Source organism: Gobio gobio, assembly GCF_949357685.1.
Source record: "Gobio gobio genome assembly, chromosome: 12".
NCBI classification, from domain to species: domain Eukaryota; kingdom Metazoa; phylum Chordata; class Actinopteri; order Cypriniformes; family Gobionidae; genus Gobio; species Gobio gobio.
In genome coordinates, this window is record NC_137105.1 from 19,054,346 (window position 1) to 19,067,127 (window position 12,782).

General features: G+C 35.4%; 2 protein-coding genes across 3 annotated transcripts in view; both read left to right on the forward strand.

Annotated features, from left to right (window-relative positions):
- afg1lb (AFG1 like ATPase b) overlaps positions 1 to 9,347 on the forward strand; it is a 30,719-nt gene extending 21,372 nt beyond the window's left edge. The window contains exons 9-13 of the mRNA XM_079831776.1: positions 1,184 to 1,254; positions 1,461 to 1,561; positions 5,032 to 5,172; positions 5,408 to 5,521; positions 6,943 to 9,347. Of these exons, the coding sequence (XP_079687902.1) occupies positions 1,184 to 1,254; positions 1,461 to 1,561; positions 5,032 to 5,172; positions 5,408 to 5,521; positions 6,943 to 7,071 (556 nt within the window). The 3' untranslated portion in view covers positions 7,072 to 9,347. The remainder of the gene's footprint in view (positions 1 to 1,183; positions 1,255 to 1,460; positions 1,562 to 5,031; positions 5,173 to 5,407; positions 5,522 to 6,942) is intronic.
- A 2,041-nt stretch (positions 9,348 to 11,388) lies between these two features.
- foxo3b (forkhead box O3b) overlaps positions 11,389 to 12,782 on the forward strand; it is a 36,363-nt gene continuing 34,969 nt past the window's right edge. Inside the window, exon 1 of one of the 2 annotated variants that reach the window (XM_079831778.1) lies at positions 11,389 to 12,014. The gene's annotated coding sequence lies outside the window, so the exon portion shown is untranslated. The remainder of the gene's footprint in view (positions 12,015 to 12,782) is intronic. The other variant, XM_079831779.1, reaches the window with a different exon arrangement.

A 12,782-nucleotide genomic window follows, 5' to 3' on the forward strand; every position in this document is an offset into this window, starting at 1 on the left:
GTTAAAAGAAGCTGATTACATGACCCAAGAGTTCTTTGGGGAGTCACTAATGTATTTTGGTGCAACACCAGATAGAGCCTTGTACACAAATACTGCAACTTTAAAATCGATTCTGAACTTAATAGGAAGCCAATGTAAAGTCGCTAAAATGGTTGAGATGTGATCTCTCTTTTTTGTGCCGGTAAGAAGTCTCGCTGCAGCATTTTGGACAATTTGCAGGCAAGAGATAGTAGTTTGAGGCAGGCCACAGTACAGAGAATTACAGTAGTCCAGAAGTGATGTTATGAAGGCATGGATTACCGTCTCTAAGTCTTTTGGAGACAAAAACATTGTTTTAATTTTGCAATTGATCTCAAATGAAGACCATTGAATTGATTTGTTTTTCAAAGTTTAGTGACGAATCGAATGTAACCCCCAGATTCCTTACATTAGGTTGAACAGTGGCGAGATAGAACCTAAATGAAAAGGAGATGAATGGACCTGGATGGGCCTAAAATCAAAATTTCGCTTTTGCTTTCATTGAGTTGCAAAAAATTATTAGACATACAACATTTGATCTCCTCAAAACAGTCACCCAGTACATCCAAGGGGTAAGAAATGTTTCTGTAGCACCAAGTCAGAATATTAGAATGAATTATGAAGTAGTAAAGCAATTATATATTCTTTATTTTGTGTTTTTAATTGAGATACAGTGGGTTAAATATATTTTATTTTCATTCTCACTACAAGTCTATTAATGGAACCGTTATTTTACCAAACATAATGTTTCTTATATGAAAAAGGCTGGTAGATTTATAATCATTTGTAAGTTATGAAGTAAACCGTAAAAATGTTACAATTGCCCCTGGCCTCGCCTACCGTCTGAGAAGAGAAAACAGAATTACATGTCATGAGGGCACATTAATATAAATATACACGCCGTCTTTTTCTGACTTATTATAAAGCCTTTATCTCAACAGCTGCTCTTTCAGAGGATGTTTAATATGCATGTGTTTGTTGACACCTGATTGCTGCTCCCTCTTATTCACACTCTCTCAATGTTTGCGTTTTGAATCCAACATCCTGTTCCAGGAGGCACTGTGAAAATTCAAACACAGGCCTTCGGCACACTGTTTGATGTGACCACTTCAAACCTGCTTAATTTCATATTCAATTATCTCTCTCTTTCACTCGCTTTCCATAGATCAAGTGAGCCTGATGCAGAGAATGCTGTCAATACGCTGTTTGAGGAACTGGCCTACAGACAAAATGATGGTAAGCAACTTAATTTGCCTTTGCATAGATGGGGTTTTAAGGTTAAGTGTTGATGTTTCCTTGACTTGGTGTGTGAGGTTTGATCTTATAGTTGGTTAGGGCTTGTGTTGACTGTTTTGATGTGCAGGCCACAGTTCCATTGCTAAATTGTTAGATCTTTCCAATGCATTCAGTCTAGTAACTATATGCCTTCTAACTATTGATAGTAACCAGACAAAGGGTGTTGAACGTGCAGGGAAGAGAAGTAACCTTGAGCCGGACCTGTGGAACTATTGCAGACTGCACCTTTCAAGAGCTGTGTGAGCGAGTAAGTCTGTAGAAAAGGAACATAATATGCTGATTTGAGATCAGGTTTGAAAAGGTTTTGGATGTGGATATAAGAAGGTGGGGGTTAAGTTAAGAAGGCACCTTATATATACATATACACCTTATATAATAAGCTATAATCTTCATTTATTCTCAGTTTATACTTCCCTTATAATATGGCCCACTCAAAAAATAAATAAATAAAAAGCAGTTTTTAACACTCAAGGTGCTTAAGTGATATTTGTATGTTTGTGTATTTCATTTTTGTTGTAAATTTGTCATTTGCATCTTTTTTGATTTATTTTATAGCAAATATACTGTATACACTGCTGTTTAAAAGTTTGGGTGCAAAAAGATTTTAAGAAGCTTTTGAAAGTCTCTTATGCTTACCAAGGCTGCATTTATTTGATAAAAACTATCTCTTGATAAAAACAATTTAAGATTTTATTTTATGTTAATATATTTAATATTTGGCAGCAGCTATTTGCAGCTAAGTGCAAATAGCAATAGATGCTATTTACACCAAGTGTTAATAGCAACTAGATTCTATTTACACTCTAATAATAACATATTTTCTTAGCGATAGATGATATTTATACTAATTGCAAATAGTTGTAGATGCTATTTACTAAGTGAAATAGCATACTAAGTTGATATATTCTATTTACACCATATAAAAGTAGCAGTTGTTTGCAATATGTGTAAGTAATTACATGTAATTTATACTTTATTTTGACAGATACATACTATTTGCACCTCGGTATTGTTGTACATTAACAAGATGCAATAATAACATAGAGTGTTAAGATTATATTTATTAAAATTATTAAATGGATGGCGCCTTAATGGGACATAATAAAAGCCCTCCCTACACCTACCCCCTACCCAATAAATGCTTTTATTATTATTAAACATTTCGTTAGGCACTTTATTTCCACATTTAGACAATTTTCTTAATATTTATTTAAAGTAAATGCATTTCTGGTTTGATTTGTGATGAGAAAAGAGATAAGAACAAACTCTGCAAAAGGCGGATTCAAACCCATGTAAATCGCGGCAAAATCAAGATCCATAAGCCATACGCTTTACTGATTGTGCCACTGAAGATGTTGAAATCAAAGCGCTTTTTAAAATCTTGTTTGGCCCAACCAGGCATTTTAGGTGGAGCTAGTGCGAATAGCACTTCCCAACAAGGCACGCTATTTGCACTTGGTGTGAATAGACACTCCGTTAAAAGTTTGGGTGCAATAAGATTTTAAGAAGCTTTTGAAAGTCTCTTATGCTTACCAAGGCTGCATTTATTTGATAAATCTTCTCGATCAATTGAATGCGTCCTTGCTGAATAAAAAAAATTCAGACCCCAAACTTTTGAACAGTAGTGGAGTAACACAAATGCATTTCAACACAGGTGATTATTATTGGCATGCGAAGGATGTTTTTACCTAACTTTCTTTTATATATAACGCTTTTTTCTACTCTGCTGCCATCCATCATACCACTCTCCTGATACTATCCCTATGTCAAAAATCGCGTACTATCCGAGTAGGTACTTTGAATTTTACGACCATCAAAAAAGTACGCTCTATATAGTATGAATATGGAAAGTATGAAAGAAATTCAGACGTACTACATCCTGTTACTGTCACATGACCTACCAGGATCAGTTGCGTCGTTTCACTTCCATTCATAAATCGCCTCTAATGGCCTCATGGGATAGTCCATCATATGCGCACTTCAGAATCTCGGTGGAAGTAGTAGATCATCCGGGGACTTTTGGCCTACTGTTTTTCGAATACTATGTATTCGGACATACTACTTTTTTGGCCTGCTGTTTTTCGCATACTATAATAGGGAAGTATTCGATTTTGGACGCAGTGTATGTAATCGCCCATGCCTTGATCCATCCATCCATGACTCAATTTATCATTGCAGCCATGTCTATGACTAGTCTAAGCCAGCATGTGTGTGTGTGCTTGTTTATGTATGTAACCTTGGACTTGGTTTACCAGTTTGAAGCTCCCTTTTTGTTTGTGAAGGAAAGAAAGGATGAGTGTGCTGCTCTCTAATGGAGCCGAGGCACTGTCTCTGCGTCCTTCAGTGCTTTTGAAAGTGCTGTTCACTTCAGTGTTCAGAGAGTGTGAGCGAGTGTGTGTGTTTGTGTGTGTGTGCATGTACATGTGTGGATTTGTCTGAAGAGTCCTCAACTTCTTCGTCTTCATAGTCAGGCTAATGCAGTAGGGACTATGTCAGCATGTGTTAATGTGCCTTTCCACTTAGTTACCACAGAAATACATGTTACCCAGTGAAGATACAGAATATAGGGTGAAAAAGAAGATTAGAGACAAAAATTCAAAAAGGGAATAAGCACATGAGATAAGAGAGATGGATGGGTAAAAAGGTATGTGTCAAGGTTTCACAGACAACATCAGTGAAGTTTCCCTCTCATTCACTGTCAAGGTTTTGTTTTTTTTGTGTATATTATACTTATATTATAAAAGATAATACATTATACACCAGTGTCCAAAAGTTTGGGGTCGTTAAGATTTTTGAATGTTTTTGAATGAAATCTCTTATGCTCACCAAGGCTGCATTTATTTGATAAAAAAAACAGTAGACACCAGTAATATCGTGAAAATCTATTAAAACAATTGTTTTCTATTTTAATATGTAATTTATTCCTGTGGTGGCAAAGCTGAATTTTCAGCAGCCATTACTCCTGTCTTCAGTGCCACGTGATCATTGATTTGGTGCTCAGGAAACATTTCTTATTATTATCAGTGATGAAAACACTGCTTAATATATTTGTAGAAATCATGATACATTTATTCCAGGATCCTTTAATGAATAGAAAGTTCAAAAGAACAGAATTTATTAAATTAAAAGAAACAAGTTTATAAAATTCAAAACAATGAAACAATTCAACTTACTTCAAATGTGTCCGTTTTGTGAACTCAAAAGAGAAAATAAGTTAATTTGATTGAACAAATTTGTTTAATTTGAGTTGGCTCTACTCAAACCAATTAATTGTTAGGGTTTACAGTGTACTAAACACAAAAATGAAGGTCATGCCATAATTGACATCATCCATATTCGTATGACTTTCTATATTCTGTTTTGAATAATGTAGTGGCCATTTTCTTCCATTTAATTACAGTGAATAGGGGATAAAAATGTTTCATGATGAGAAAGCGCATAAAAACAATTAAACATTATATTATAATGCTTTTCATTATTAATTATAAAAGTATTGTACTGAAGCCATATTACAGCTATATGTGATCAACAGATTGAAATTTAAATCTTCATATGGCTGTAAACTACATGAGGATAAGTAAATAAAAAGAATTTTAGTTTTTATTTATTAACTATCGTTGAAAGAGAATAGCTTATAACTATCATAAAGAAAATGAATGTTTAATCATTAATATTACCTAATCTCTTCATGTGTGTCTGTTTATTTGTTGTTTAAAGCCGTTGGGTGCAGGTGATTATTTAGAAATTGCACGGCATTTTGACACGGTCATCATACGGAATGTTCCTCACCTTCGGGTTGGAATGAAGGACCAAGCTAGACGCCTCACCACACTTATTGACAACTTTTACGACCAAAAGGTAATATATCACAAGACACGCCACAATGCATACTGCATAATGCAATGCATATTGACCCAGACTTACTGAAAGCTCATGTAGGCCTAAAACATGTCCATCTTCAGAATTAAAAACATTTGATGTATGCAGTCCTCAAATACATTTGTTTCATACCTTTGTCGATTTCCTAATCATAATCTCCTGTGTAGTACCAACATGTGGACAATGGCACACTTTCTCTGTCTAAAACTCTCAGGTTAGAGTGGTGATGGTGGCCGATGCACCATTAGACCTTCTCCTTGATCGGGGACCGATGACTGGAGAGGAAGCGAGAGATCGCCTAATGCTGGATGAACTCGGCCTGACTGATGTAATGACAACACCCTCAAAAATGTGCCACCTGCAGGCATTACATTAGAACTTTACATTATACTTCTGAAACTATATCATAAATGCATACTGTCAGCATACATTTAATGTAGCATCAAAAATCTTCACCAAAAAAAATGCTGTTATTTTTGTATAATTTATATACTATTTCAGAATTTATTTTTATTTTGAATTAGCGTTTTATTTTACTTTTAGTCATTTTGTCGTTTGCTTTTGTCATTTTTATTAGCTTTCAATCATTTTATTTCAATTTTAGTACTTCAGCTTAACGCATTTCAGTTTGTTGCCAATGCAACATTTCTCATTTCCGTTTTAATATTTATAAGTTCTCTAATATTTATATTACATTTTATTCCAGCTTTATTTCAATTGCCTGAAAACTATTTTTAATAGTCCATGAAGAGGAGTTATCAATGATTAAAGGGGCCATATCATGCATTTCTGTTATTTTATTTATCCCCTGAAGTCGAATTGTAATATTCGTAACATTTTTGTGCCAACATGTTTCCACTCCATTTTCCAACCTGTCTTTGCCTTAGAATCGAAAAGGCCATTTTTTTCTTATATTCCTTTAAGAAACACCTCTGCATTTTGGCTTCCTCTTTATAGAGTGCTGCAGGGTTGACATATTTTTGTAGGCCAACCCGGAAGTTAGACAAAAACCTAATAGGATTTTTCCATTGGCTTTTGAATTATTGCAGAAAATAAGGTCTGTGACTAACAAAAGCTTATGATTCTTACACGTTTTGTTCATTGTGACCTTTTACTGAATTTTAAAACGTATATATACAATTGGCAGAAGTTTAATGTAGGCTATAGTATGAACGAAGTACACTACAGTCGCATGGCTTCAACGTCACCATCACTAATCTTCTGGCAACTCTTTCTGTCTTTGTTTAAAAAACATTTTCCAACAGACTAGTGCGTAGATGAGTTTATCTGTTTGGCTGATAATGTTTAATGTCCCCGACAACCTCTGTTGTCCCATTTAGCCTCTTGTTAGCAACCGTCTTTTACAAGACAAGGAAAAGTGATTTTTTTTTTAAATCACAATTTTTTACTGATGTATTTTAAATCATAGAATAAATGGGAAAATATCTTGAGCTTGTGTTCACTAAAACTAAAAACCCATAAAAAAAAAACAGCACTTCTGGTTCCATCGTCCTGAAGTCAATAAGATGCTAACTTCTGGGTTTTTTTTCTGGGTTTTGGTCTACAAAAATCATCCCTGCACCACTCTATAACCTTTCCATATCTGGGCAGTCAAGTTTCTAATCACTCAGCAGGCAATAGTGACATGTTCCATCCAAATATACATGGTAATGTATTGACATGACCCCTTAAAGTAGAGATTTTTTTTATTTATTAAGCCTTGGTTCTTTGCTAATTTATTTTGTTCAGGAAGCCAGTGAGCGGTTGACACTATTCACGGCGGATGAAGAGGTCTTTGCCTTCCAGAGGACAACATCTCGCCTCACAGAGATGCAGACAGAAGAGTACTGGATTAGTGGGGATCGCAGTCGAACATAAACGAAAAAAACCTGTGCAGTTACAAACTACCTCTTAGGAGAGTCCTTGGTACATTTCCATCACCATAAACTGACTGTAAGCCTTATTACTACTTTACAGGCAACTGGAATCATCCATAAGCTCACCGCACCGTTAATATGCAAAACTAAATCTCATTGACAGCAGTAGGAGAATGCGCATGCTGCCAAATGAGAAGATGTCTAGCACCCTCTAGTGGATCATGTATTATGCAGTATTTAGCATATTATGTACTTTGGAATGCACTCAGTCTGTTTAGAAACATTACTATTTTTTATGTTTTTGAAAGAAGTCTCTTATGCTCATCAAACCTGCATTTATTTGATCAATAATACAGGAAAAAAACTGTAATATTGTGAAATATTATTACAATTTAAAAGAATGGTTTTCTATTTGTATATACTTTAAAATATAATTTATTTCTGTGATGCAACGCTGAATTTTCATCAGCCATTACTCCAGTCTTCAGTATCACATGATCCTTCAGGAATCATTCTAATATGCTGATTTGGTGCTGAGTTATTATCAATGCTGGGAACAGTTATGCTGCTTAATATTTTTTTGCATTGATTGATGAATACAAATTTAAAAAGAACAGCATTTATTTAAAATAGCAATCCTTTCTAACAATATACATTTTTACTTTCACTTTTTATCAATTTAACACATCCTTGCTGAATAAAAGTATTTATTTGTAAAAAGAAAGAAAAAAATGACTGACCCCAAACTTTTGAATGGTAAAACATTTCTATTTTAAATAAATGCTGTTCTTTTTTTATTCATCAAAGAATCCTGAAAAGTATCATAGGTTATAATAAGCATATTAGAATGATTTCTGAAAGATCATGTGACATTGAAGTAATTGCTGATAAATTCAGCTTTGCATCACAGATATAAATTATTTTTAAAAAGTTTATTAAAATAGAAAACCAATTTCAATTGTAATATTTTGCAATATTACTAATCCAACCACTGCCCATTATAAGATTTCTATCAGAGGCCGTCAGGTTTAGATTTTTTATCTGTTGGTATTTGCTAGAATCCATGATATCATGTATCTGAACAAGCAAAAAAACCAGGCCCACAACATTAAAGATCCAGTGGTATTTTTGGACATGGGGTACTTTTTATCCCTATTTGCACCAAACCCATCGGGTGGGTTTGCAACCAAAAAGCTCTTTTTGTTGTTGTTGTTTCTGACCAGAGAACCAGGTCCTGTTTAAAGTTCCAGTCGTGTCTGACAACTAAATATGCTGAAGTTTGTTTCTGGATGAGCAAGAAGGATTTTTCTTGAAACCTTTTTTTTTTTCTAGGGTTTTCTGACCCCAAGACACAAGTTCACTTCCAGGCAGATTTTCCTCTTCCATAGTTGATTGGAACTTCTGCCCTGATGGTGGAAATGGGAATTTTCAATGCTTTAGGTACTGTCTTACAGCCACTTTCTTTTGCTGCACATCAGAACTATATGCTTTGGTTTTTGTCTCATTGTAATGAATGATTAAGGGAATTTGGCCTTTGCGTTTCCTCATGTTTATACTCCTGTGAAACAAGACGTCATAGACAATTTCATGTTCCTAGTCACCCGGGTGTGCTAACATTTTTTAAATATTAATGGGAATATACTTCAGAGATATTTTACTCATAAAAAATTCTAAGGATGCCAATAATTGTGGCCAACGTGTTGAACGAAATGAAAAATAAACAATTATTTCATAATGTGATTTCCCCACCACTTTCAATTCTTTTACTTCAATGAAAGGTTAGGTTTTTTTTAATGAAAGCTCAAAAGTATAAACAATGCAGATTTATGTTTACAGCCACATTTGATTATATTTACCAGGGGTGGAAAAAACCTGACCACAACTGCCAATTTCTGCCACATAAAAATGCTTTGGTAAATCATAACTGACATAAAAACTAATAATTATGACAAATTGAAACGAGATAAAACATTGAAAATATGATTTAGTATTTTACTTTTTTTTTTTTTTTTGAGATCATGACTTCTCATAATTTCAACTTTATGACATCAGTCAGTTTATGTCATAATTATGACTTACTATTATAATTATGATTTATCAAAGCATGATATTTTTCTAATGTGGCAGAAGTGGGCTTCCATACTTAAATTATTAAAATGGTTGCAATACAACTTTAAACATTGTCTGTACTTGTTCTAATGATGTTAAATGCTTAAAAAAAGAGTTCAAATTTGCAATGCCAGAGTGACTTAATAAACAAAAATTCTTACGTTACGTACTTACGTTTTAAAAAGTCTCTTTCCTGTCATTTCAATTTTTGGTCTAAAGGCGGCAGTAGAAGATAGTTCTGTTGCCTACTTGCCTGCGTACACAGCCCACGTGCTCCGTGTTATTGTTTTAAATACCACTAGTAAAGCATATTGCAGCTCCCTATCTGAGAGAACTAGCATTATAGTGGCCCTCTTCAACAAACAAGTCTGTACAATGCATCTATGTCCATATGCTCAGGAATACTGAACAAACTGCTTAAATAAAACAAATGTATTTCATATCTACTATCATCATGGCAATATGTGTACTCTACAGTGACATTATTGGAAACATGGTGTATTGGGTGCTGAAGAATGTTTTACAAAAGCTGGTGTCAACACAGTTATTGCAATGGTCACCTGCAGACTTCCATTTATGCAGGGCAAGGAACAAAGGAGACAGAGGGAGAGGGGGTGGGGGTGATCGTAAAAAGATAAGGAATGAATAAAGGAGCAAACAATGGTGTTACATTTTTAGTGACTGCATAAGCAACAGCATAGTGCCACTTGTTGTTTCCCATGCAAACGTACAGAACGCCACCAATATGTATTCCACATAAATCGTTCGATTATGTGATTTTACAGGTATTTCTGACCCTCCATAAATGTCGTTATTATTAATCTCAGCTCTCATCTCGATTATTTTTAATTATGCGCGCTGCGGACAGGTGGGAAAAGAGCGCGCATTTCTTTACAAACATCTGCGTCGAAATCACTACGCCCGAGAAAATGCGCATCTCTGTAGGAACAAAGACGTGCTCGTGTTTTGGTAAGACGTCACTGTACTAGAGTAGCGCCACGGAGGACAGTAAATGGGTATAACATTTCACGATTATGAATTACGTCATGTGTTTGAATAAATCGAGGCTGGCAGCAGGGGGCGTGTCATGACGGACGACTTCACGCTGGGATTAAAGGGCCAGCGGATGGTAAATACAAGACATGCCTAGACATTTGTCAGTGGCCCCAGATTTAGTTCTTTTTTTAATCCAGTAGAAAATCTTCTGGTGATTTAATATTTAAAGGAATAGTTTTACCATGGAATAGAATTTACCATTTACCAACCACCATTATTTAACTTCTTCTATGAAAGGTTTTAGGCAGATTTTTTACACGTTTTACATGCAATAGATAGTGATTTTAAATGCCAAAAGTACCATAAGTAGTCTGCAACTCATATGCGCTCTAGTCCAAGTCTTCTGAAAATATTAATTTTGAAATTGAACTCTATTTGTGGTTGCATCCAACTATAATTTGGCTGGTAGCAACATGTTTAAAAACACATTTATGAATGGTATTTGATTTTAATTTCAGTCTGTTCTTCACACAACTTATGCCTTCAAACCAACTTGTTTACCAGTGATATGGACAACTTTAATAGTTCTATTACTTTTTTTTCTAGTGACATTTCTTTTATTCCCTATTGCGACATACATCCGAGTGTAACAGATTTTTGAAAAAGAAAAAAAGCGCACTAAATGATTTAAGGGTAGGCCTAGTGTGTTGTTTTTGCCAGAATATCCAGTTATGACATATGAGGTCAATTAAAAAGTGAAACATTTACATAGCTGAATCATTTACAATACAATACATTGCATGCATTTAAAAAACAAATAGGATGAATTTAATTTCATGCTTACTTTTATTGTACGGAAAAAAACATAATAAAGACATTCTGCCTATAGTGTTGGAAGGGTGGAAAATTACATTTTGGGTAACTATTCCTTACTTTCCCAAATTTGCCACTATCTCCTGTCCCGTATTATAATGTTGGCTACTTGTGTTACCTGTTTCTGATCTATAGCACATTTCTGATCATATGCCCAGACAATGTTGTTTGCATGTCTGAACTACAAATTCTAGCAACTGAATCTATATTTGGAAATCCGATAAACTGATATGGGCTCTCACTGCTTGGAGTGACTTGTTTGAACATGTCCTCTCGCCTGTTAGCAGCTGTGCCTGTGGAGCAGTGGCCCTTTAAGAGACGCTCGCATGCGCGGAATCTAGGGGGCAGGTCCCTGTCAGCGGTAGAGGCTGCGTTTCTTTTCTCGCCCTCCTCCAGTCACTCAGTCCTAAGTTGAGCTCGCCTGAGTGCTGACAGACGATTAGAGCAGATAGTCCTCCTGTGCCTTTAGACAGATAGATAGGTGCAGAAAGAGAAGGGACTTTCGAGAAGGGAATTTTCCGCACTGTACCGTCCGTGACGTCGAGGCATTGGCGCGCGCTCCAACAATGCACTGTCAATAAGTGATAGTTGCGTCTCTACCTTTAACTGTTAAAGAGACTTTTGAATGCGGAGTGACATCGGGTCAAACGGGCAAATAGCACAAAATGATCACTGCAGTCTTCAAGCACGCTTAGTTCTGTCCTCGCTATTGTAGTTTTCGTGAGCTGACATAACGGCGTTTTGAGTACAGCCCGCTGAACGTGTCGTGGCTCTGACAGTTCATTTCTTTTGTCACTACCGTGACTTACAGCCTGTGATGATTGTGTGCAGTGACGCTGTGGCGCTTTGTCCGTGGCTACTGGCGAGGTGCGCTGGAGAGATATAGTTGTATTACATCAGTGCACCAAGCGACTGGAGTGCGACACGGAGAGGAGAAACGGCTCTATCTGAATGGTGCGTGTTGAGGTATTGCATTATAATATTCATTATAAAATACACACGCATGTATATACACACGGAGACATTATGTACTGAATTTGATGTTTACATTAGCTACAATAGTAAGGCTGTCACTATTAGGACATTTTGTCTGACAGTGGCGATTAACGTACGCAGTGTGTGCAACATTTACCTGTGAAAATATTGCTCTAAGATACAATAAAATGAACATTACATATTTTTTTCAAATGTTTCTCTTATCGGTTCTTAGTCCAATTTCCATTCACGCTATTGTGGTTGATGTTATTAATAATACATACGATAATATTTGAATATTTTATGCAATAATTACTGCACGAATGATATATTAAAACCACTGTGAACATTGTGAAAGTGAAGAATGTAGGACATACTATATTATTTACTTTCGCAATAACTGTGTTTTTAATATATCTTTCGTGCGCTCTTCTCCATTGAATACGAATAATCTCTTCATATGTGTCATTATGAAAGTGTAATGATATGTGCCATCAAGCGAGTGTTGTTGAATTAAAGTGAAACCGGAGCACTTTGCGTATGCTATACACGTTAATCTTTGTTTATACTTTCACGTGACTGTTGCGCGAAACAACGCAGTTGCGTTCGCGAGCACACCTCCGTATGAATACATTTAATGGCTTTTCTATATTAGCTTAGAATTCAAATTTGAAGTGAACAATAATCATCGTTCTAAAATACATATTTTTGTAAATGACAAATGTATATATTTGTTGAGTTGCGTGATTATGAGGTATT